Source organism: Poecilia formosa, unplaced genomic scaffold, assembly GCF_000485575.1.
Source record: "Poecilia formosa unplaced genomic scaffold, Poecilia_formosa-5.1.2 Scaffold83, whole genome shotgun sequence".
Taxonomy (NCBI): Eukaryota; Metazoa; Chordata; class Actinopteri; order Cyprinodontiformes; family Poeciliidae; genus Poecilia; species Poecilia formosa.
In genome coordinates, this window is record NW_006800022.1 from 2,139,618 (window position 1) to 2,165,146 (window position 25,529).

A 25,529-nucleotide genomic window follows, 5' to 3' on the forward strand; every position below is an offset into this window, starting at 1 on the left:
ATATAATATAATATAATATGCAATTGTTCTGAAAATTCTGGCACAAAGGCTTAACCACGTTGAAATTACATGAAACTACAGCTTCAATTTGTTTGAGGTATGTTTTTCACCAACTGTCTATGTCGAGAGATTGCAATTTTTTAGGGGCGTTAATGCAGGGAAGCAGCTCTCCAGGACTTGATTTGGGCACCCTGGCGACTGTTTCAATGAAGATATCTCTGTCAGTTTAATGATCTATCTGTACAACTTCTTATCTTCTGTTACTCATAATTTCTCTTTAAGCAAATCTGAGCATTAAGATCTCTCCAGCACTTACCCAGAAAAGTAAAACACAGAAGAAAAGTAAAAAGATTGGATAAGTTAGGCTTTTAAAAAACAGTATGATGCAGTCCATTCTTTGGAGAAATGTTTCCTCTAATGTGATGTTTTCAGTTTCAATAGAACAGGAAAATAAGTTGCTTTAGGTCTTTTTTTGTGTGTGGAAATATTCAAAATGTTTTGACATGATCATCAAATCTACTGCGTGTTTAGAAAATCACTTGCGGCTTTGAGGCAGAGGCAGTAATAACATGACATTATGTCATGCTACGCTGCTCAGACGCTCGGTGTGCACCAATGAAGATTCCCTCACCTCAATATGTTGAGTCTTTAAACTTGCTTCAGCTGATAGCTACCCAAGGTTTCAGCATTACGTGAAATTTTATTTGACTAACTTGGATAAGACATACCCTTCTTCATGCACAAGAAAATGATAAATTTTACACTCTTCATCAATAGGAATGTTTATAACAGGGATGAACCATAACAAGACCATACTTCATAGATATGAGTTTTTGTTTCAGGTCTTTACCCTTAGAACTATGTAAGATGTGTTTTTTTCAGATAAGCTAATATCCAAGAAACGGCTTCAGCACAGAAATCACAGTTGAACTTGTGCTCCATGGTTATCAGACATGCAAATGTTCTCTGCAACTCCTACGGTGAATCACCTTCATGCATAACATTTTGCTCCCGTAATGTCAGTGCAGGCATGACAGATGCTGGAGGTGCAGTAACTGATGTCCTGTCCTCAACTTCGTTGCTATTTTCCAATCTATTTATGCTTTGAGCCGAAGCTCCTCACGTCTTGGATTTTTTTTTCTATTTTCTTTCCATTGCCTAGAAGTTGTGCCGACTGCGTCAGAGCCTTTCGACATATAAACTATCTCCTGATGCTTACGTTTGAGAAAGATGCTTTCTTTGTTCTCACTCCTACTGCCGGGGTCAGGCAGTGGTGTTTACATCAGCGAGCAGTTGCCGTGGCAACAGACTGAGCCCAGCAGTCGGACGGCTCGAGGAAGCTTGCGGACTTGGACGGAGAAATCCTTGAAAAATGAAATGAAACAGAAAGCTTGACGCATTTTTTGTGTTTGGGGAACTGCTTCTTCTCCTGAGCTCTTAAAACCGAGCCGCCCTCGTTTTATCACGGTTCATTAGCAAGTGTTGCCTTTGGACAATTTGAGCACTCGAAGAGCTTTCCTTTTGAAAAATTCAAATATGGTTCTTAAGAAGCAGCGAATGTTCCTCAAAACATCTTAAAGCCTCAGAAGAAAAACAATCGAGCATCCTTGGATCTGGCATAGATTTCCACCTTATTCAGCTCTGTCTCCACCGTCAACAGAGAGAAAATGGAAAGATTTAATAACATCTAAAGCCAAGAAAACCCCCAAACTATACACGCGCACATTCGGTCACACACTGCACGACTGCAGTAAGTCATTTCAGAACATATTTAAATCTCCATTAACACGCAGCCTCCCTGCTAACCACAGGTAATCTAACCCATGTGTGTGTGGAGTGTTTTCACCTTTTCCCTTCTCTGCCCCGTCGTTCTTGCCTTCCTTCTTTATTACCTTTCCAAGTCTCCCTTTCCCTACTTCTGCTTTACGTCTGCTCTTCAGTTTTTAACCACGCTCTCTCACGTTAACCTAACAAGTCTTCCTTTAGACAATTGTTTTATAATTAGGTCAAATTATGGCAACCCACTGTTCCCAGAGGGGGAAGCATTTAAAGCCACTTTGCCTTCATTTTAAAGAAGGCTGATGCTTTCACCTGACTATGCCACAGTTCCTATGTATATATATTATTTTACATATTTCAGCCCTTAATTTTCATCTGAAATGTTGAAGAGCAGGACAGGAAAACAGACAGATAAGAAGACGCAGAACTAAGGCAAAACATCTGCTTCCTATTTCGCCGCTTTCTCAATATTGTGACTGAAAGATGATGCACAGTGACAACAGGCTTATAAAAGCAAGCTATGAACTCGAAGAAAGGTGAGCCATTCCATTGTTGCCCAACTCTCTTTAGGGTACCTCGGCCCCCCGCTCACCATTCCTTTCTACTCTCAAGATTTTTCACCCAGGATTTTTCACCCACTTTCCCCACAAACCCAATTACAAAACATAAAATTACAAAGTCATATTTTATATACACAGCACTTTCATAACAACTGAAGGTAACATACTTACTTGCTTATCCATTAGTAGCAATATGATAGAAATATTACACAGCAGCTGCATTGATTAATACAAATTCAAACATATAGATACAGAGGAATCAACTGATGGCAAGATCAAAGTTAATGTTAAAAATCCTTGGTTGGAATAAGTCTTCCCTTCCTTGCACGCTGACACACTCATGCCCTCTTGAACACACACCCGTGGATGTTCTGGGAATGCGCACTGCAGGGGAGAATCTGATCCCTGCTTGGAAGTGACTCTGTTCCCTCAAACAGTGCAAACACGCACCGTTGTGTCGGTGCATGGACGTGCGATCGCTTTCATGCACATTTGTCTGAACGCGTTGCTGACAGTGCAAACAACTGTGTACTCTTCAGGAGTTCATGAGAACACCAAACAAATGTGTCACCTTGCAATGCGGGCCTCCGTTAACAGGGAAGTGGGGCAGGAAAAAAAAGTTGCGAGAGAAAGGGTTTTATCTAAATAAGGTTGAAATGTCTGAGGCTTGTAAAAGACCCCAGACAAACCAGGATCAAATAGTTTGGTTCCGTTCTCCCAGCGCGGTGCATTTGAAACAGTTTGGTTTGGCCCGGGCACTGGGAAGTACGCTGTGGCCGCAGCTGCTATCAGCAATTTTGTTGTTTTTGGGGAGATAATTATGAAGCAGAGAGGCTGAGAAGACAGACATGTGCAGCTGTGGCAAGCCACGACGCAGCCCACCCACATATTATTGTTGTTAATCATTTCAGTATACATGCATTAGTGTGTGAGACAGTCAAAGGGGTTTGTTTTAATAACCTGGTACATATTGGGAAAGCTCACTGCTGCCCTCTCTTGGTTAAAAAGCTCTTTACATCAACTTTATACCTTAAGGGAGAGTATAATATTTGAGCTCAGTAAAACGTATAAATAATCCAATTATAACGCACAATTAAATCATAATTTAGCCTTTCAGAGATTTTCAAAGTTGGTGCGATTCTAAAAGAACTTTTCGACTCTATTCCTCTTGCAAATAGGAAGCTTGTCATGTAAAGTTGTTGTCCCATAGGTCACACTGGTATACAAGGGTTGCAGACCGTCTACCTTAGCTGGCCACAGCTAGCTTGAAGAGGAAGTAAACAGCCAGATCACAAAAGTGACCACAGCTTTCATATGTGATTGTAAACTTTCTCTGGTAAAAAATGCTTCTTTTTTTTCCCCAGCAGTTTTTACTTTCTATGTTTCAATATCAATTAATATCTTGCCTGGAAAAAAAAATAACAATACGATGAATAATAATTACTTGTTGAATTAAATGAATAACTGTTAAAATAATTTCACCAAAACTGTCCACTAGATGGCTGTCAAACATCCCCAAACTGATCAGCTTGGCATGTTGCTTGCTGATTTCTATTGCATGGCTATCAGCACTTTGCTTTGACTTAATGTTAAACCCACACAAACGTCACCTTATAGTATGTTATACTGTATGCATGAGCCATCGTTTCCTTTAGCCTCTCACGTTCAGCTATAAGCTACATTATCTTTCTCCGTTTCCCTCCTGGAACTTGAGCGTGTCGATCCATTCCTCTGCTGAGCTATTTTCTATTTATAGCTGCAGAACCCTGGCCTGTCTCTCTCAGGTTTGCTTCCGTACTGTATGGGGCAGTTTTGCGGGGGTGGCATAAGAGGTGAGGGGAGGTCAGTCGTGTCTTCTCACATTAAATTTACTTCCCTTTTTAATATTTAGACATGGATTGCTTTTTATCTTTTAGGGTCAAAAGTTTTGACTTCAGTCAATTTGCGAGTTTCTGAGCGATTTATTATTATTTATTTGTGTGGAACTGTTACAAAAGATGTAGTCCCAACTGGCCCATAGGGCAGAGACTTAATACAAACACTGTGATGCCACAAGTTAAATTTTAGAGTTTAAGTTCCCTCAAAGATAAAAATACACAGTTGTATTTTCCAATAAACTGCATATTTAGCTGCTAGCAGATGTAATTATCTATCAGATTAACAAAGTAAGACAGTGGGCCTCTATTCAGAGAAAATAAAACCAGGCGAAAAGGAGAGGAAGCCATCAGGGGGTCACTGAGTCAGTAGCCAGCCCTGGGGCATCGGCACAAAACTCTAACCTGGAATTCCAAATAAATAATTCCCTAACGCAACCGCCTTCCCACTATCACACTGAAAGAGGCTCAGGCATGCTAACACAAGATAGTGCCTGAGCAAAATACACTGTTTAATTAGTAATTTCTGTTAATTATTATCTGATACAGTGCAAAGTGGATTTATTCATTAAAGTGCACATATCCCAAACTTCCCGAGCAAATATAAAAGTAAAAAAAATAGTAGTGATGGCATGTTTTTGTGGATTGCCATTAAAATCCATATTGCTCACCTGTTTTTCTAGGATATTTGGAATAAACATGCTCATTAGATCCTTGTTTGTGTTGCCAATAAGAGAAAAAGCAGAAATTTCAAGTTTCTAATGAAAACTTTATAAATCAGATCAGGTACTCTGGTACCTTTTCTGTCTTGAAAAACAATAAACAGGCTGATTTTGACTGTTGTATTTCATAATAGGAATATTCAGAGGTTTGATGTTTGTATGATGTTTGTTTTTATCAATAGACATTCAAAAAACATATGATCCACAGGTCAAATTGACAAAAGTGAATGCAAAGAAGAAATTAAAGCCTATACATTCATGATAGAGGTAATAAAATGGTAAATGCAAAATGCAGGCACCAAGGGCCAGTAAATATGTGGCATGTCTTCTACTGGACTTATTAAATCTCGCAAATCAGCTCAGAGATAATAAAGCAGAGCAGATAAAATCAAGAACAAATTATTGATATCATTCCTTTCGGCTCATTTCTCAGCAACCGGACAGGATATGAACAGAAAGTATTTCTTTGAAATACACACACAAACACACCCACAACCTGCAGCCAGCAAAGCCTTGTACATTCCTTTTTTTTTTAAGAAAAAAGAAAAATATATAATTTAGTAAATAATTAACCAGAAAGCCATTGCCCATTGTGTACTTGCATCAAATATGTGTTCACATTCTGTTGGTTAAGCACTTGGTATGTACAAATTTTGTTGTGAACTCAATGGCTGAATCTTTTTAAAGGCCACTTATGCATGTATAGTCCGCTAAATCAGTGCTGTAGCATTTCAAAATGCTATTTTTTTTTTCCCCTGTAGTTTTTTTATTGAAATTTCCTGACTCCTCAAGATACTTTATTTGCCAAACTTGAATTCCATGTTTTGGTGTTTCACACGTTGAAGAAAGTTTTGGTAGATCCCTGCCTAAAAGTGTTATCAGTTAAAAACTTCATTATTAGAATTGGTATGGGTAACCACCGATGAATGAAACGTGATGCTAAATGTTTACATTCAGAACTCTGTTCGATTTAAAAAGACATTTTTGTTTTTTGACCATAAAGTAACTGTCACCTCAAAACATGCCCTGAACCACAAATTGTGTCTACAATTACGCCCATGCTTTTCACTCCAGTGCATTATTATTTTTATATGCTTTTTCACCTGTGTAAATTCTGCTTAGTTAAAGTGACCTCAAAAGTGACATCTTTAATTTGTTTGTCTTTCTCGTGAAGACAAGACGTTATCATTACGACTCGGAGTTTTAAACTAAGGGGTTAATATTATTGACATATTATATTTCTTCCCAAAGAGTGAGTTTAACCTTTTTCACATTTCTCCTAATACGTTTAGATTTTGTATTTATTAATTTTTTTGCAAGATGGGTTAAAGTTCAAATTGGAGCCCCTCGGAGGATCAGATTACGTGGTGCATTAAAGAACCAACTAAAACACAGTTTTTTCCTAATGTAGATAGTTTCCACTGTGTGTGGCCTTTTTAATTATGCATGATAAATTTAACACCCATTTCTTCTGTGTTACAAATTGCAATAGCAATAATAAGAGTTTCCAGTGTTCCAAAGTGTGCCAGACCCTTATAGTCCAACGTCGAGCTGCAACGTAAAGAGGCGCACGAAAAGAATTTGCGAATAAAGTATTTGTGTGGAGATTACCTAAATCAATCATTTAGTCAGTTAATCTTTCCCCAGATTAGTTCAAGTGTGTTTTGAGATGTTACGAAACACTTTCACTCAGTATGTGTGTCATATCAGCACAGTTTATACACAGCCTCAGATGACTGCATGATATCCCTACACCCCCTCTGAGCCATGACAAACCAGATTAGAGAGCACATTAGCGAACATTAGCATCTGTGTAATACACACACACGAAATACACACAAGGGATAAACGTCTAGCCTATAGACAATTGGATCATCCACCTACTGGCTTTGGATTCTCTTCCAAGTCACCCATATGTGCATTTATCGAAACAAATAGTAACTCAACACTGCAGATTTCGAACCAAAGGAGAACTTTAATCGACAACAGACAGACAGATTCTGACTACGGAAATTAATGTTTACTTTACAGCCGTCTCTATTTCAGGCTGCTCGCTTTTGCCTTCATTGTTGAGAAAACATCCCAGAGGAGACGTGAGCTCGCTCAGAACCAAAACAGTGCCAAACAAACCCTGCTGATTCATATGGTTCTCTTCAGCAGCGTATCGCGGAAACTTGTCCAAAAAAAAAAAGAGCGGCCCTGAGAGGGATTCAGTTACAGAGCACAAATGAGACGAGACACAAAACATATTTCCACGCACATTTTATATAATATATTTAGAGTCCTTCTCGGACACAAGCTGATTTCATCATCCTGTGATGGCCTCAAAATAGCAAGTTCATTCTCTAAGCTACTTAATTTATCTGATTGGCTCATTGGTCAAAAATATGAGGCTGCTGTTAAACCAACAACTTCCCAAACCTGTAAGATTTGATACTTCTCTAAACTTCTCATGCCACACTAAAACCGGTGTGCTTCATCATTTTCTCTGGATAAATTTTCAGTTGGCAAAGCAGACTTTAGCTTGACTGTCCATTTAAACCATAGATTAGACACAAAAAAATCTATCAACCATTTCTTAGCTTCTATTTTCCTAATAGCTTCTCTTAGCTATTATGAACTTACAAGGCTGTTGAAACTACATGAAAAAAGTGAGGCTGATTGTTTTTATATATATAATAGTTTGATTTAAAACATTAAAATGTCATGTGCAACAATCTTAAGATCTCTTATTTATCTGACAGTTTTAAACTTGAGTCCCACAGCTGTCAGGTCTGACTTTGCCTTTAAAGCAGCTCTGTAAGGTTCCCCAGTCCTCATCTTAAGCCAACACAATCGAGCTGTATTTCATCATATTTTCAGTATTCACAAATATGGTGGCCCTTGCAACACAGCGATGACATCCTATCCTCGACTCCTTGAACTAAATCCTGTGATCTACGACCGGATTCTGATGCAGCAGAAATCTACAATCCACAAGAAGAAGCAAGCGTGTCAAAATCAGTGACGTTTTCCGAATTTTGGCTGAACCACCTATCCTTATCTGATTTTATTGTTTTTTGGGGTGTTTTTCGCCATAAGCATTCCACAGATGTCGGCTTGCGAAGGCCTTGTTCCTCCAACGCAGCCTCATCATTTTGAGGGAACGCAGGGAGGAAATAAGGGAGGAAAGGCAAAATGGACAGCCGTTGGGTTCAGAAGTTCAAGCGTTAGTTTCTGAAGTCTGTCCAAGAATCAGCTGCTTGTAAATGTAGCCTCGACTTACAGGTTCTTGTCCTGCTTTAGTGAACCATTTCATTAGCGTGACTGGACTAATAAGGGCTTTTAATTGAGACAGGAATTAATTACAAGATGAGATAGATTGACTTTGGAGTGCATTGTTGAAAATCAGACTTTCTTTCTAAGTTAAATGAAGCTGAAATCAACGGATGTTGATAACTATGCATTATATGGAACTGGATTAATTAAGAATACTTAATGGCTCAACAAACTCTCATTTAGGTAAATACTGATTATTCGTTTTGGAGAATAATGTGAAAATATTTTTATTCGGTCATAACTGAATGTTTCAGGTCGGACAAAGACAACAAGAGTAAAGACGAAAAGCAGTCATCGAATGATCATTTCAAACGGTTTTTATGCTAAATATCACAGCTCATTTTGATAAAATAAGGAATTGGCGCTGATTAACCACAACGTTGTGGTTCTGTTTCACTCGACATACCTGATTACTACCAGACCTGTGGAATGAATGAATCATTTAGACAGAACCTGTCTGAAAGCACAGAGTAACCTAAAAAATCTATAAAAGCAACAAATCACTGCCCGTAATTTACAGTACAAGTATTAAGGAGAGGTCCAAAGCCCAAGACCAAGCTTGAATTTGCTGAAGCACATCTTGTTTGATGGCTAACAATGTGATGGGACCATAAATTGTGTCCTACCGCCTAAACCTAAAGGAGCATGCTGACCTCTGAAGAAAGAAAAACACAATAAAAGCTTTAATGTGATCTAGTCAAAGTGTTTAGATTTCAATTCAATTCATTGAAAATCCTCCAATGTGACTGAATGTCATGGCACTGTCATTATTATTCCACAAATGTTTTGTGCGTCTCTTGTATTTATGCATCCTTAATATTTGCTCCAACAGACAAATTTCAAACCTCAAAAATGTTATTTATGCTCTTCTTTATTACTAGTAGTAAAGCAGATGGTTAAATGTTGAAGTTGATTATGTTTCATATTCAGAGCTCACGTTTCACAGAATAAAATGACTTTGAAGGGAGTTGTCACTCCCAGAGATATTTCAGTGAGACTGGACCATAAAGATAAAACCAAGGATTTACTGCAGTGCTAGCTGCTTCATAAGGCTCCACTTAAGTAGGCATCATTACAGCTGGGTGCATGACAGCTTCAGCCAACATAACGATGATTAAAAGTATAGGTAAGGTAATAGGTAAACTGAAAAAGTTAGAAGAAATGAAGGCAGCTTAAAAAGAATATTGATTTCATGCAAATGGAAATGAGTGAGTGAGATCATTTTAATTGTAAGTGTTCACTTCTGAGCTTAGAGTTTGAAAAATCAGCTGACAATGAAGTTCTGGCTGGGATTATCTGATGTACCCAGGAAATCTCCAGTTTAGAATCCAACATGGCTGCCACCGTACAAACTGCAGTAATTAACTGTTTCTTTGACTTTTTCACACTTCTTATTTTTGCATAAAAAGTTCCTTCTAGTGTTTTAATGCATATGTTTTTATTAGCTTGCATAGCTAAGAGTATTTAGCTTTGTGCAGGCTGTACAAAATGTGAAAATGACTTGTTTTAGTAATCTGTATCAGGGCAAATCATTTTTTAAAGCCCTTGTCTTGAATATTTATATCTCCTTAATACGACCACCACTCAATAAGTAATGTATTCAAATTGCAAAGATTTTTCTTTCTGAATAATTTCCATCATGGAGTCTCTTCTCAGAAGCATTAGGGTTAGTGCTGTAGACCTAAAATTAGAAGTACAATGTCAACATCTGGTTCTCCATAAACAGTCAGGATTCAATTAGAGGACCACTGCTTTCCCTCTGGTGTGTGGAGTTGTGTGTGCATATCATTAGTGAGGAAAGTTAGCAGTAGCTTCAGGATATTCTTCACAGACTAAAGTTTGGAGTTGGCAAGCGCTCACCAGCTTCTCAAAATCACCCGTTCTGTTATCTGTTAGCTATTTCACAAGAGCAAGTGTTGTCACAACCAATCACTACTAATCACTGTGTGGTATTAAAAAAATATATATATATGGTTTCACATCATTGGTCTTCCAACATAGAAAAATGCAACAATTGAGATCCATCACTGGCAGCATACCTGACAGACATTGTTTTCTTCTAACCATTATGCCTTCATTTGTGTTTCTTTCTCCAACTCTTTCTCTCTCTGCCTCTCTGCCCTCGTCTCTCTCCATAAAAAGGCATGAGGCGATACAAATCTGGGCAGGTTGCCTTATGAAGAGTACACTCTCAATTTACAGTGTATACCTTTCAAGAATTTACAATGGGGTCTTCATTCAACAAATGTTTGGATAGTAATTCGCTGACTTAAACCAACTGCGTATTAAAAATCTCTGCTGGAATTCAGATTCTGCTTGTATTGGACTTCTGCTCTTCATTTTGCTTCATTCATGAGGAAGAAATAAGCATTTAAGTATGTTTCAATGTCTTTGAAATAGACATGGATGTCACTGTCTGGGGGAAAAATATTTAAAAGTGGAAAACGGGTCATGCCAATGTGGTCATATATCACATAGTAGTGACAAATTTCAGGGTTTTCCCTTCATCGATCACATTCAAGCCCTGTTGGAAGTTAACTACATGTTTAAATCTGAAACAATGATACCCAAACACTACTACATTTCCAGTTAAAAATAATAAATACTCTTTATCACTCATATTTCAGCATTTCAGAAATGCTCGACTATAAAAAAAAAAAATCCAGTAAGAATACTCTGTTTTACTCTGAGTTTCACTTTCTGACATGAAATACAAAAAGTAACTTTCTCATGATATGCTAGTTTTGTTAGCTGAACTTGTATCGTTGGTCCTGTGAAAAAATATATCTGCTGCAAAAAGTGTAATATACATGCCAGGAGGTGGCAATAATGTTTTGTCATACTCACAAATGTTCACACTTGGTTTTTGCTTTCATCAAGGCCTTTAAAATATGTGTTGAACCTTCTATTTGCACTGCTGATGATTCAACTCTTGAACACTTGGCATAGATGAGGAACTCAATCATTTTGATTCATTTAACCGCAGAACTTAAATCCCCAGAAGGTCATGTCATTTTTGGAATCACGTGGAAAAACAGAAGATGAGACAGAGATATAAATTAATTTGCTTCATCCCTAACTGGAAGCACTGCAAATGTTATACCCTTGTCCAAAGTACTGGTTCAATAAACAAAACTTGGGTGCATCAAAAAGAATTCATGTAGGTTAATGGGGCATGTTTCATAACAGTGGTTTGTTTCTTTGTGTTTGAACCCTAGAAAAATGAAATGTTTACATTTGCCAGCACAAAAGGCAAGAAGAGAAGTAACGTACCAGCAACTCGAAACAAACTACAATCAATATCATGGATATGTCTGGGTGTGGAGGCTCTAAAAGTACTGACTCTTGATAATGCAGGCAGTACTCTGCTTATCTATGTTCCTTTTGCACATTCATCTACAAGACATTTTCCTTCCACTAAACTTTCCATAGATATGCTTGGATACAGCATTCTGTGAACCAATTTCTTTAGCAGTTAACTTTTGTGGTTTGCCATAACGTTTCTGCATGACAAGTTTATGCATAACTTTCACTTTTTCAAATTATTTACTGGAATTAACACTTTTTTATTATGTTCTCATTTTTGCAGGTGCGGTACATTGATACAATATTTATTTTGATGGATTTTACGATTTTATTTGTCCTAATTCCCAGATAAGAGTTCTGACTCTTAAGGCAGTAGTTAGTTAGTAGTTAGCAAACAACATTCCTACAGTGTGAGGTGGATGGGCGACTCAGTTAAACATCTCTTATGTTATATTTCACCTTTTGTTGGTAGTTTTGGAAGAACTATACAAAAAATATAGGTCGGGATTATTCAGAATTTCAGATTCCAGCAGTACATCTTAGAGTTTCAAAACTCGTTTTTGTTTGTTTGTTTTTTTTCTGATAAGACGATTGGTGCCCGTTTCTTTCCCAGAGAGATCAAGACACTGCAGGTACGGACAAATGGTGTTGGATTGGCACACTCATTCCTACGCTATCACTTGGACCTGGACCAAAGTTTCCCCGATGAGCAGACAGCATTACAACAAACAGAGCAAGCTTCCACTAGAGCTGAAAACAACGTTGGTATGCAGATTACAGCCGTCTCTGGCACCCCCTGTGTTAGTATAGCTGCAAAGACAGAATGTCCTTTCTCTTAAATAGGCCCTGCATGCATGTCCTAATTGGGCAAATTTGACAATTCTCTCTATGACCATCTTCGTTTATCCTTTATGCAATAAATTTTTCTCCACAGCCAGCAGAGTGGAACACATCCCAGCACACCAACAGCAACGTCTTGGGTCTGGATTTTTATGGAAACCCTGAGGTGCAATAACTTTAAGGTCTGGATTGGACCAATGACTCCATGCTGATGGCCTCATGCTACCCTTGGTGGGCCTTAATGTGGAAGGGAGGGGTGGGGGTGAAACTACATGGAAAATACACTTATTGCTCCATAGTGGGATCCAGAGAGCGGATGCACGTGCGTGTAAACAAGCAACAGAGGCACGCTGCAAGAGAAGCAGATCAGGGAATGAAGCAAATGCTGCTGGGAGAGCTGAACATGGGCCGCGTGGTTCTTGACCCCGTGACCCTCCTCCCAGTCGTGAGAACTTTCTTTTCAGACCCTGAAACGAGCGCTGCGTGTATGCACACACACACACGCCTCCACCCTCAGCACAGGGACAACAAAACCTGAGCAGAAAAAGAAAACACCTCAATTTCTTTATAAAAAGGAGTAAAATCATCATACCTTTCCACCAGTGCAAGTGGACTCCTGCCAAGTATGCAGCCAGTAAAGCACCCCCCTCCTAGTTCACTTAAAATAAGTCAACCAAGTATGTTTTGGTTAGGATTTCATACCTGCCTGCGCTTCATTCACTCTCAGTTTGAGGTTCTTATGAAGACAAAAGGTTCCCCAAAGTCAATGATGGCAGCAGCAGGGGGCAAACTAACTGCACTTCATTGCACCTTTTGTTGGAGTGGTTTAATCCTTAAAAGCTCCTGGGTCATTTTCTTATGCTTTCCCACAGGTACAGTGGCTCAGAAAAGTGCCTCCTCACATGCTGTCTCTTCAAAGGCGCAAGTTTAATGTGGTTTATTGGGATTTTATGTGATGACCAACACAGAGTAGTGCAAAAATGGTGAGGTGGAAGTACAGTGGTGCGTGGCTTTCGAGTTTTTTCAGTTTGTTTTGTTTTGAAAACAGTTCTTAGAAATGTGGAGTGCTTTTTAGTAAGTAATATGTTACCCCTAAATAAAGCTATGATAGCTAACCCAGTGCAATTAGCTTCACTTTTGATCTGATCTGCTTGACCTGCTTCAGATGCAGAGTTACAAAGCTTTGGTGTGAGAATTTCTTTTTGACTGGATGACAAATAAGGAATATATATATTCCTTAATGCACAATAATGCATTAGTTTCTACAAGTCACGCAAGGAGACATGGCAAACAAATGGGAGAGGGGAGTCACTAATCAGATTAAAAGCACTGAGAGAGAAAACAAACAATGCATATCACACTAAACCCGCCTTTCCATCAGTGAAGCATGGTGGTGGCTGCATCATGCAGAAGGGATGCTTTTCCTTTACATGCAAAATGGAAGCGAAGATGGTTCTAATGAAGGCATTCTTATTTGGGAAAATTAGAAGTATCATTTTACTTCTACCTCATAAGCACACTCCTTTGAGTTGCTCTGTTACATAAAACCCCAATAAAATATCCTAAGGTTTGTAGTTATATCATGGACAAAAAGATAAAGGAGAAAAGTATCTTTTTTTTTTTTTTTTGCAAATTAGGACAATATCATCAACCAAGCAGGCATAAGAATTCAAGCATGTAGTTAACTAATTCCCCCTTTAAAATAATCATTTTAAAAATGACAAAACTTGTAATGCACCATTGTTGGTTTGTCTTACCTCCGATTTCCACACGACATACGCATGAGGGCAGGTCGGCTGAACTTTCTTCTGCAGCCACCTCCGCGGCGAGAAGAGCGCGCCGGTGCTCCCCGACTGCGCAGCGCCGGCTCCCCTCACCATAAACGGTAAATCCCCCGCGGTATTCCTTTTCGGGCGCTTGGCGATATCATAGTCGAAGTGGAAATTGGAGGAAGGAGAAACGTCCGAAGGTATGGATGGGGAGGAGACCGACGGCGTGATGGGTTCTTTCAGCGTCGGGATCCTGGCGCGCAAAGCCGGCTTCGCACCCGACGGCGCACCTGCGTCGGCGGCCGCAAATTGCGCCCCGCTCATCCCATCGGTCCCGGTCCCACAGTGCCGTATGATAGCCGGGTCCAGGCTGCGGGTTTGGCGCAGCCTCCTCTTGGCTATTGCTTTGGAGGCAGGAGAGGAGCAGGAAAAGACGCTGTTGAGAAGTCCCTGCGCGGCCGACATGTCGCCTCAACTTTGGATCAGCCCAACAGCTTTTCTAAAGCCTCCCCAGCGAGTAAAAGTCTGGAGTTCAGAGGCGCTCCATTGAACGCAGAGCCCATGGAGAGCTGCGTAAAGACTGATCAAGTGTAACTCTCTCGTGTGCGTCTTCTGAGGAATGGGCGTGCGTGGCGCTTGTGGGTAGAGGGGAGGTGGTCAGAAAACTGTGTTTTAGCCAGTGTTGAACTTTCACTTTTAAACTGCAGGAAAATAAAACCATCCAAAACCTCATCCTCTGAAATAATAATTTAAAAAAAATAAATAAATTTGTGCAGTTTATAAGTAAGTATGGAGTCATCAGACAGGCAGTAGGTCACGCACAGGCACATCCATGATTTAGCTGAGGTGAAAATAGGAGTATTAATCCTCCTCTCCTATTAATCCATCTGTCTGGTAACAGTAGACCTGTCAGGGGAAGCCTTCTGTGTTCTAAAATTAGCCAAACAATAAGTGAGCACTGGGATTAATGGCTCTTCCTCTTCTCATGCGCGCTGCCTTGCATTTATTCTTTTTTATGTTGTGTAAATAAAACCTCAAACATCATTTTTTGTGGTGGGGTGGGGGGTGTGGGGGGGACTGATTATGAGAGATCGACGCGAACGTCATTTAGAAAATTAGTTTAAAAAAAAAGAAGGTTGTATCCATTCCCCCCTGTATGAAAAAGTTGAATCACATTCGATAGATACTTTCCTGTAACTTTTAAGAAGTCATTAATTAGGTTCAGGTGCTGGAGAAGGGATGCAAAGTTTCAGGACAGCAGAGGGTCTGCAACTTTTACAACCTAAAGAGTCATTTTGCTCTCAAGACGGTAAAATAAAACTCGTTTAGCACATGTCACATGACTTTCAAAACGACAGACAACTTTTTAAACAGATATCTATCAACATTTAGAAATTTCTTGTCACTGGGGTACCTTATGTTTCGCTTCACCCATCTTCACTGTACCTGGCTATGAAAAGTATCCCCACACCATGATGCTGCCACCCCCATGTTTCACAGTGGAGATGATATGCAAGTTTTGAGAACGATGTTCATTTTCATTCCACTTCAGAATTACGCATTTCTTTGAGAAGATAAACATAAAATCCTTATAAACAAAGTTTTTGTTTGAAGCATGATCAAATATTAAAAGGTTTAAAAATATGATAAAATTGAAAGGAAATAGCAGGAGCCCTGAGGGAGCTCCTGAAACAGCAACACATGACACTTTCACATGCAAACAACACAGCATGACACAACACTGATAACAACTGAGATAGATTTGACCCTTCTAAAAACAGTTTGAAAGGGGGCGGGGGGCGAAATGCAGAAGCTGTAGATTTAGATAAACATTGTCTTTTGCATAGCGGAAGAAAGAAAAACATTTCAGGAATTTATTGATGCTGACTATCAATTTAGGAAAAAAAAATTGCAGCTCAATTCAGTTTGCCTGAAATCTGTTTATTTCAATAGAATACATTCATAACAGTTGCCATCTCCAGGCACTTTATGACACAATCAGGTTAATTTTATGTAGATAATATATAGAATCATATTTTTTTAAAGTTAGACTAATTATTTATTACTCTGGTTGCGTCTTGAACTTTTCCCGTGTTATATTGCCATCTGCTGGTTAGGTTTTGAAATCGCAGTTTTCAAGCAGTGTTTCCTGCTGCCTTCGCGTCTGCGCGGAACGTCAAAATTCATTAGACTGCGACTGATTTTAGCGGTAATCATTGAATCGTAATTGTTGTTTTTTTTTCTAAAGAAAGTACTTTGGAATTAAAACCATTTTTTAAAAACATAAAAATACCATAATGCGTATTTTCAAACATGTTAGAGTTGACAACTGAGTGTAGAAATTTCCAGCTGCCTATGAACGCAGCGCAGTAAAGTTTCGCCCCGTGTTCCCACAACAGCGCCATCTTTTCCAGAGGCTCCTGTAGCTGAGAAACTCCCACATAGGAAAGGGAAAGGAAAGGGTTAAGGGTGTTTAAGAATCCGATCGATGCCTTCTCTCCCACACGTCGCCATGAACAAATGAATTCGCGGGGAATTAAATACCAGTTTCACAAAGGAGAACGAGTCTTGTGCTTTGAACCCGACCCAACCAAGGCTAAAGTCTTGTATGACGCTAAGGTAAGATTTTAACCAAGCTAACGTTGCCATTCGGTGTTTACACCCTCTAAAGAGGAGTCATTTGCAAAAGGAAAGCGAGGCTGTTTTATGCAGTGTGGAGCCGCGAGTGACCACAAAGGAGACTTAGGCCATTATAAGAAAAAATGCATTCTTGGTATTAATTTACCGGGGTTGTTTCTCTTTGCATAAGCGCATGGTTTCCGGGTGCGTTCGATTACATGTTTGTAGCTGGATTTTGGGTTTATTAAAAAAAAAATAAAAAAAAAAGGAAAAGAAAAACGTAAACAAAGCTGTAGTATTGCAGTTTTACACAGTTGAGTCTATTTGAGGAGAACTTCCAACTTGAGCAATACCTCAGACATTGGTTATAGTCTTTGAAAAAAAAATGTCATAATGATTTATCTCGTGACTTTAGTGCTGTTAAATGTCAGCATCGAATAAACAAACTCACCGCGACTGCGCAGCTAATATAAGTTTTAGTTTGCTATGTAGCTGAATAAAGGTCCCATTCGGCCGTGCATTTCACTATTTTTCATACAACGTTTCCATAAGCTAAGCAAATTGCTGTTTAATAGATGGAGACAACCATTTTGTGAAAATTAGCAGCTTGAATCTTGCATTTTGCTAACCTGAGCTAGCTAGCTGTGGGTTAGCATCCCGATTTCTTCCATCCCTGCTTGTACCTTGATATTCTGGTTGATTTAAAATAACCTTGTAATTACTAATGATTTGCGCAAGTTAGTTTCTTAAAAAAAATACCTAGTAAATAAAATATCTACATATTGCTACTTTATATTAATAATGCTAATTATACTATATTTAGGCACTTTTGGCATTTTTCTGCCAGAAGCGTTATTAATGCCTTGTATTATTTTGAGTTCTTTAATCAAATACCATTGTAATACAGATGCATACATAATTTTGATATCATAGTGTTCATTTATATCAGTAAATTTCTTCCCAAACTGAAGATGGTCTACTTTGAAAGCTTAAGCCAGAATTTGAATCTACTTTAATATCAGGATACATATTTTTGACTGAAGCTCGGAGCACAAGTTTCATAACAGGCCTAAATCTGCAGCTTGGGAATGCTTCATGAAGCAGATTCAACTTTTACCAGAAATATTCTGAAACCTCATGTCTCTAAAACCAAAAACAAGGATGTGTAAATGTATACCTCCGATTTACATTTGTTCACCAGTGACTGTTCAACTTTAATTTCATGGTGATTGACAGGTTTTGCTTTTGATCCTGCAGGTCCTTGATGTCTTGATAGGTACAGATGAACATGGGAGACGAGTCCCAAAGTACCTGATTCATTTCAGCGGTTGGAGCAGAAGGTAACGGTATATTCACCACGTCATATTTAGTTTCATGTTTTGAGCTTTTAACTCTCTCTGTATTAAACTGACGCTTGCGTCTGCGCAGCTGGGACCGTTGGGCTGCCGAGGATCATGTCCTAAGGGACACGGAGGAAAACCGCAAATTGCAACGTAAGCTGGCTCGCAAAGCTCTGGGGCGCATGTAAGTTCTTGCTCTAATCACCCGGAGAGAGATTTCAAAACGCGAATAAGCTTTCTGAATTTCATTTTGCTCCGTTTCATCCCGGCGGTTTAAGGAAGAGAAAGGGATGGACGAAGCGGCGACGTCGTCAGTCTGGTAACAAATCTTCTCTGAAGACTCTCCCAAAGGAGGAGGACAGCGATGATGCGTGTGAGAACTCTGTCTGCGGCGTTCGATCTCCCACTGCCGTCTGCAATCGTTTCAAAGTTTTACTCTCCCCCTCCGTCAGGTTTGATCTCGACCTCGGACAGCAGCGAAGGGGACGACTCGGAGCCCGACTCTTCGAACAGCGGCGACAGCACCTTCTCGGAAGACGTCAACAAAATGGTGACGAGTCCCGCCGGGGCTGTTTTCTCGGCACGGCGCTTCAAAGTATTCATCCGCCTTTCGTGTTTTTAAGAGGGTCGAGCCGGAGGTTAATGTGAAGCGAGAGTGCGAGGAGAAGGTGGTCCATGTGGACATCAGCATCCCGGACGTTCTGAAGAAGAAACTGGAAGACGACTGCTTTTACATCAACAAGAGGAAGAAGGTACGGCTCGACCTCGCCGACGTTTCTGTGACGGGTTTTTGCTCTTTTAACGCTTCTCCTTCGCTCTTCTCCAGCTCGTTATGGTCCCCTGTCAGACCAACGTGGTCCACATCCTGGAGTCCTACGTGAAGCACTTTACGATCAACAAGGCCTTCATGGCAAACGAGCGGTACCGGCGGCAGCAGAACACCACGCAGAGCAGCAGCCCGCAGACGATTCCCCCGGAGAGGAGGTGAGGACCCCGACGCCACTAACGTTAAGAAATCAGCTTTTTTGTGAACTTTTTGCTTGTTTTTCAGCGAGGAGCTTTGTAAGGAAATGGTCGATGGGTTGAGGATTACTTTTGACTTCACCTTACCCATGATCCTCCTCTATCCCTGCGAACAAGCTCAGTTTAAGAAAGTCAGCTCCTCCAGGCTGCTCCTCACGGTCAACGAAACCTCGCCCAGCTCCAGCAAGTATGTGCGTTCTGACCAAAACATTTCCCCTCTGGTGATGGGGTGACTCTTAACTTTCCTTTCTTTTCTTTTCCAGCGCCCAACGAGAACGCAGCCCGAGCCCACCGGCTCACAACCCCCCAACGCCTCAGTCCACGGACAGCCAGCCGGCGTTGAGCGACACCTCCGCCGCCACGCCCACGGCTCCAGCCCCCACGCCGAAGCGCCGCCGCCACCCCGACATGGACTGCATCTCCTACCAGTCCTCCCAGTCCCAGTCCCTCAGGCGCTCCACCAGGAACACGTCTGGTGGAGATCGGCCCACCGAGGGAAGCAGCGGAGGTCGGAAAACGCGCCACCTTCTTTCTTTCATGATCAGATTCATGATTGCTGATGTCTAAATATGAAACACCAACAGGTGGAGGGAGCGCTACGGCTTCTCCACAGCTCAAACGACGTCTGATCGACACGTCGGCGCAACCCAAGTTCTTCCTCAACCTGGAAAAAAGTACGACTGATTTAATCATGAACTATTCAATGATTTTAGGTTGTAGTGATGTTGTTAATCCAGTAGATGGCAGTGTCCTTCTGGTACTAACATCTGCAAATTCAACCTGAGTGAGGTTGGCCCCCCAATCTTCTTCAAATTAAACAAAATTGCAATGACATGTGCATGCTTGTTTATGAATCAAACATTTTGTTTGTCCCTTCATTATTTTAAAGATATTAATGTTTCCAGAGGTCAACAAATGTCAACCAGACTTGGCACAATTAATTTATGAAAATTTTTGTTTTTTGTTAATGAGGAGGAGACGGCCTCTGGAAAGGTTTACTGTTTTTTTAATCTTGAAAGTTATAAAGGCACAAACAAAAAATGTTCAACACCATATTGTTTGATTGTATATATTGCTGTGGTGGTTGGCATCTTTTGTTAATATCTTTAAAATAACAGCAGCACAAACATTTGAGACCATTTTCATATTATTTGCAGAATGTGGAAGGGTTTGGTGAGGGGCAACGTTCCGCAGGAGGAAATGCAATATTCATGTTTTCATTTCCTTCCCCTCGTCTCTTTACCCAGAAACCCCGGTCCACAGTGGCTCGTCATCTCCGTTGCCGTTGACGCCAAGCAAAGAGAGGAGCGGACTTTTCTGCGGCTTAGAGAGCCGCAGAAACAACGAACTCAATGAGGTGGTGAAGCCGTTTATTCCCTTTGAAAGGCCTCCAACATGCTAAAATCTGTTATATATATATTTTCTTTACATATATATACATTTTTAAATTCCCGATCGTCTCATCCACCAGGTTCTGAGCTGGAAGCTGACCCCTGATAACTACCCCCTCAACGACCAGCCTCCTCCACCCTCCTACCTCTACGGATCCCAGCACCTCCTGCGGCTTTTCGGTCCGTTCTGAATTCCGGTTGCATCAAGCGCAGTGTACTCAAATACAGCACACTCACATTTCCCGACTTTCTCTCCCTGCAGTGAAGCTACCGGAGATCCTGGGGAAAATGCAGATCCCTGAGCGGAACCTCAGAGCCCTGATCAAACATCTGGAACTGTTCCTCAGGTACAAAACCAGAACTGACTGAACACTACTTTGGATATCAGTTTAACTAAACACTCACTTGCAAATTAAAAATAAGTGAGATAATGTATCAAGACAAAAATAAGTCACTTAAAATAAGTTCCTCCAAACTGAAATACCAGGAAATTCAGTTTGAAGAACTTTTCTTTTTTTTTTTTTGCACATTACTGGTTTGATTTTGCTCGTGTTAGAGGGCGGGAGATGAGTGGGCGTTACACAAGCACGGGAGTCTAATCTTTAAATCCTCACTAGCGATCTTCAGGGATTTAGGTCTTTTCATTCTCTAATCAAACTCAAACAATACCCCCCTCCTGTCAAAAGGTAGCGCTAGAGAGCTGAACGTGCGATGCCTCCTTTTTTATCTTTTTTTGTTTTTGTTTGTGTTTTTGGCCTCCTGGCTGCACAAACAGCTGCAGAAATGGTTTTCGCTTGCTTTCTATGCATGTGGAATACCAATACCTGGAGCCCCAGCAGCTTCTGCCAGGGAAACATCTCGTGCAGCATCATCATTTGCAGGGTCAAAGGTCATCTCTTTGCCTGAAACAAACAGCTAAACGTTAATCAACTGGTTCTTAAAGGCAGATGAATTACTACCCATACTTTTATGATTTAGTCGTCAAAGGTCTTTCCGTCTCTTTCTTCTTCTAACTTTTTCTTTCATTCTTTTTTTCTGCTTTCCTTTCTTTTTATATCAAAAATTTCATTTTTTTTTTAGATTTTTTTCAAATTTTATTCATGCACATTTTCTATGTTTCATTTAAAGTTACTTTATATACATATATACAATTATTTTAATATGTTTTTAATTCTTGTTAGAATCAATATTTTGCTCGCCGTGCTGTGGACTCAGCAGGACGCTGGCCACGCTCTCAGACTCGACTCTTTTGGGAAAGACTCCGTGTTTCTACTCTGTAATCAGCCTCCGGGCAGATTGTGCCGAGTGGGCAAAAACTGATTGATGTCCCAGAGACTGACGCGCAGTGCATGCTGGGATTTGGCCACAGCTGATCTCCCCGCTCTCCTCTTTCCTTCCGTAAGAATGATCGCCATTAGTAGTAGTGCGCTTTATTTTGACACTCCTCTGACAGGAACTCAGTAGCATTCTAACAACACATCAAAGAGTGATTTGCTTGCTATTAAATAATTTGTGTGAATATTATCAGCTGAGGATCAGCCTTCGTAGCGCTGACTGAAAACCAACCAGAAGCTGCTCTCTCCGACCTCCTTTACCTTCGGCAGCCATCGCCTCGACGTTCGCTCTTCATAAGTTCTCCTCTGATGAGGATAATTTGTTTGCATTGAGATTAGAAAGGCCGGTGGAGCTAAGATGAGATGGCAAGATTTAGAGGATTTGGCCGAGTAGCGGATACTAAGAAGATTCCGGATTAGTTTTCCCCGCTGCTGATTAGATGGGAAGAGGGGGGAGGGGGATTTTTTATTTATCTATTTATACTTTTGCTGCTTTCCGACTGCTGGTCAGACATTCCCATGTCCACTCTGTCTCAGATAGTGATTGGTTTCTTCTGATATAAAAACAAATTCATGTAGCGTTGAGAAGGTTGTCTGCAAAATGTATAGAAAGGCCGAGGGGAGATGGACGTAAGGCTTCTTAGAACGAGTTGGTGGAAGTCTAGGAAAAACCACAGCATGACGTGAACTGGACCGTGTGGCCCGACTGTTTCATCCAAAAACGATTAAATGTTAAAACCATTCCCCCTGCTTGTGCCCCTTCCGACCTCTCTTTTAGGTTTCTGGCTGAGTTCCACGAGGATTTCTTTCCAGAGTCTGCATACGTGTCGGCGTCAGAGGCCCACTACAACATGAAACAACCGAGGCCGGTTTACTAAAGGAAAACCGGACAGCTTCTCTTTCTCTCTCTAAGCCCCGCCCCCCTGCAGCATCTCTGGGCATTTCCGTCCCTTCTTCTGCTCTTCTCTAACGTGCTTCCTCCTCCTGCTGCTGCCGCCGTGTGGATCCTGTTACTTCCCCGTCGCTCCCGCACGCGGGACTACGCCTTTCTGCTTCGCTACTAACGTGGAACGCATGCCGATTTCCACGAATTCCAACCTGCGGAAGTCGAAGGTTGTCGCGACTATCCCTAGTTTTTCTTGCATTTTTCCTACTTTCCTTCCCGAACGGCAGTTTTGGAGTATTCATTGAAGAACGAGGGGTAAAAAGGACACAGTAAAGAGTCACGTGTTGCTGTTTTTCCACCTGCCTGTGAAAGGGGATTGTGCTTCTGTTTGGAAGCTTAGCTCTTTCTGAAGAGTGACTTTGTCCACTTCTCAGTGGCCCAGAATATTGCCAGACTACAACAGGACTTTCTCTTGCGACCCTTGATTTATCTTGCTGCAATTTCTAACTCTTCTGCTCGTGAATATTCTTTTTCTCCTGTTTTTTTTGTTTTGTTTTTTAGCAAAATTTACTCTTTGAATGTTCGTTCCAAAAAAGAAATTTGCTCCTTTTTTTTCTTTTTTTTTTTTAAAGAAAAATGTTTTATTCTATAACTCATCCCAGTAACATTTCACTTTAAAAAGCACTGGTGTGTTCTGTTTTAACGGTGCACTCATTTTTTATGACATTAAATCAATACATCAAATATGAAGGGGGAAAAAAAGCAAGCAAATTTAAAGAGATATTTTAGATTTCACAGTAAACTCCTGGAAAGCTGTGTACATACTCGTCCACTCTGGATGTAATATGAATAAAAACCTAATTGGATTATTTGGTGAAAGTGTAAATATGTACACGATACCCATATCCCATTTATTTTTCACTCTGACAGGAACTAAAACTTAAAGCAAATAATCTAAAATCTGTTATAAACCTTGTAGGGTGTTTTTTTTTTCATTTCCTTGAAGTGATTTTTTTCCCCCCTCTATTGTGACTGTTGTTTGTAAAAACATAAATAAAACAACATTTTCTAAAATCGTCACCTTTTTCTACTCATGCTTGCCGAAGATGTGCAGGATGTGGTTGCATTTTGCATGCTGATGAACCCCGGCAGTGAGGCCGGGTTGTATTTTTTCCACATATATTCAAAAGTGTAAAAATCTAACAAATGTAATTGTGGAGACCCCTTTGGTTTCAGTCTTTGTTTTCTATGATAGTCTAAAATGAACAGTGCTGTTCGCATCTATAAGCAGATTTTATTTTTACTTTTGTAGAGCACATCTACAACAAAAGAAAAAAGTTACTTGTGCCAATTGTGGCCGTTGGACGGAGTTTTTGTGGCCCCTTGCTCTGTTTTAAGAAAGATTTTAATTTATCAAACTTTTTTTTCATATTTAATCAGTGCAGAATTAATACTGACACAATAAATGTTAAGTCCAACTCAATGCATTCGTCTTTTAAAAGCAGACTTTTATAAGTAGAACCGTGTTTATCCAGAGATTTCCACTGAAAAGTTGACTTTGCTGCATCCAAATAAGTCTTTTAAATATTTTATTTAGCTTGGCTAAATATAGCAAGCATTTTGAAAGAAAGTGACCAAAATTAAGATAACTGGGAATAAATTTGTTGAAAAGTAGATGCCTTATAAACCAACTCAAGGCCTGCAGGCAAAATCGGGCCCAAGATAGGAATTTCTCTTGCTCTATAGAGTCCAGAGGACCATAGAAATAGAACTTTAAGATAAAAGTTCTGTGTTTGAATCTTATCTGATCAATCTAATCAGTTTATTTAGCTTGTATCAAATGAAATCAATGTGAAAAGTTAGGCGAAGTCCCAAGTATCTGGAGATTGTAGCTGGCGGTTTGGTCCCTAACCACAATGAATTTGAACTTTGTGACAAACATTCATTCCTGTTCACTTTGACTATACAGTCTAATGGATGTATGCTCACCTGAATATGCACAGCTGAACAGGATATAAAGGTCAATACTGATTAAAGCTTAGCTTTCAAAGAAATCGGATCACCACTCTGTTCTTCCTTTATACTTTACCACCTTCCCTGTCTGAAGAACTGTGCTCTTAGTTCGCTCCCATTGCACCTGTGGGAAACTGGCGAGCATGTTCTCCCCACATCAGAGGTCTAATTGGTTTTAGTGGTGAACCTTAATTGAATTTTGCCTGGATCAGTCCTCTAGTAATGAACCACGTACCAGTGCAACCTAAGACGACGCTCTCTCAGCCGGCGCTATCGCGTAGCCGCAGAAGCCGCGAGTTCAAGCCTCTCCATGCATCGCCAATCGATTTCCTATCCTGCGCCGGCACTATCAGATTACCCCATAATTTAATTGTTGCGGGGCAAAAATGGAATGTAATGAGATGTGAGCAATCGCCTGTGAAGTGCTGCTGCTTGCACCTATTACCCAGGATGTTTGGCCCCGACTATCTTCATCGGTGCTTTTCTGTTTTTCCCTTCCTGCTATCTCTTCTTCGGTCTGAGTGGTTTTCTTTTCTTCCTTCAAATCCTGATCTCAACTCTCTGATGTTCATTCTTATTGGTCCTTACTCTCTCTAGCACTTGACCATAGAGTCCACAGCAATCTAAAAGTATATTCTGACTTGTCCACAAACTCTTGGCTCTTCAAGACATTTCCTAGTGTGCTCTCTCTGCATTTGTCTCCCTGCGTAGCTGGGTTTGTCTTACTGTAGTTGCCATGGGCACCAAACACAGAC

At 40.4% G+C, this 25,529-nt stretch overlaps 2 protein-coding genes and 1 long non-coding RNA gene across 5 annotated transcripts in view; 2 read left to right on the top strand and 1 right to left on the bottom strand.

The window, feature by feature from the left end:
• The window catches only part of LOC103141443 (rho GTPase-activating protein 6), a 57,476-nt gene extending 42,490 nt beyond the window's left edge, over nucleotides 1-14,986 (bottom strand). Inside the window, exon 1 of one of the 2 annotated variants that reach the window (XM_016673848.1) lies at nucleotides 14,157-14,986. In XM_016673848.1, the coding sequence (XP_016529334.1) occupies nucleotides 14,157-14,633 (477 nt within the window). In that variant the 5' untranslated portion in view covers nucleotides 14,634-14,986. The remainder of the gene's footprint in view (nucleotides 1-14,156) is intronic. The other variant, XM_016673846.1, reaches the window with a different exon arrangement.
• LOC107836780 (uncharacterized) lies at nucleotides 11,431-13,524 on the top strand. Its single transcript, XR_001662736.1, has 2 exons — nucleotides 11,431-12,324; nucleotides 12,494-13,524. It is a non-coding gene; the product is annotated as an uncharacterized LOC107836780 (long non-coding RNA).
• A 1,575-nt stretch (nucleotides 14,987-16,561) lies between the features above and the next one.
• LOC103141442 (MSL complex subunit 3) lies at nucleotides 16,562-23,515 on the top strand. Of its 2 annotated transcripts, XM_007557092.2 has the most exons (14): nucleotides 16,562-16,787; nucleotides 18,045-18,127; nucleotides 18,216-18,311; nucleotides 18,406-18,500; nucleotides 18,580-18,677; nucleotides 18,751-18,879; nucleotides 18,954-19,111; nucleotides 19,179-19,337; nucleotides 19,414-19,658; nucleotides 19,735-19,824; nucleotides 20,398-20,507; nucleotides 20,622-20,721; nucleotides 20,804-20,888; nucleotides 22,654-23,515. In XM_007557092.2, the coding sequence occupies exons 1-14, from the start codon at nucleotides 16,689-16,691 to the stop codon at nucleotides 22,751-22,753; spliced, it is 1,647 nt and encodes a 548-aa protein (XP_007557154.1). In that variant the 5' UTR covers nucleotides 16,562-16,688; the 3' UTR covers nucleotides 22,754-23,515. The 2 variants fall into 2 exon arrangements, with proteins under 2 accessions (XP_007557154.1, XP_007557157.1); XM_007557095.2 differs by lacking the exon at nucleotides 16,562-16,787 and having other exon boundaries at nucleotides 18,107-18,127; nucleotides 18,216-18,280.
• The last annotated feature ends 2,014 nt before the right edge of the window (nucleotides 23,516-25,529 follow it).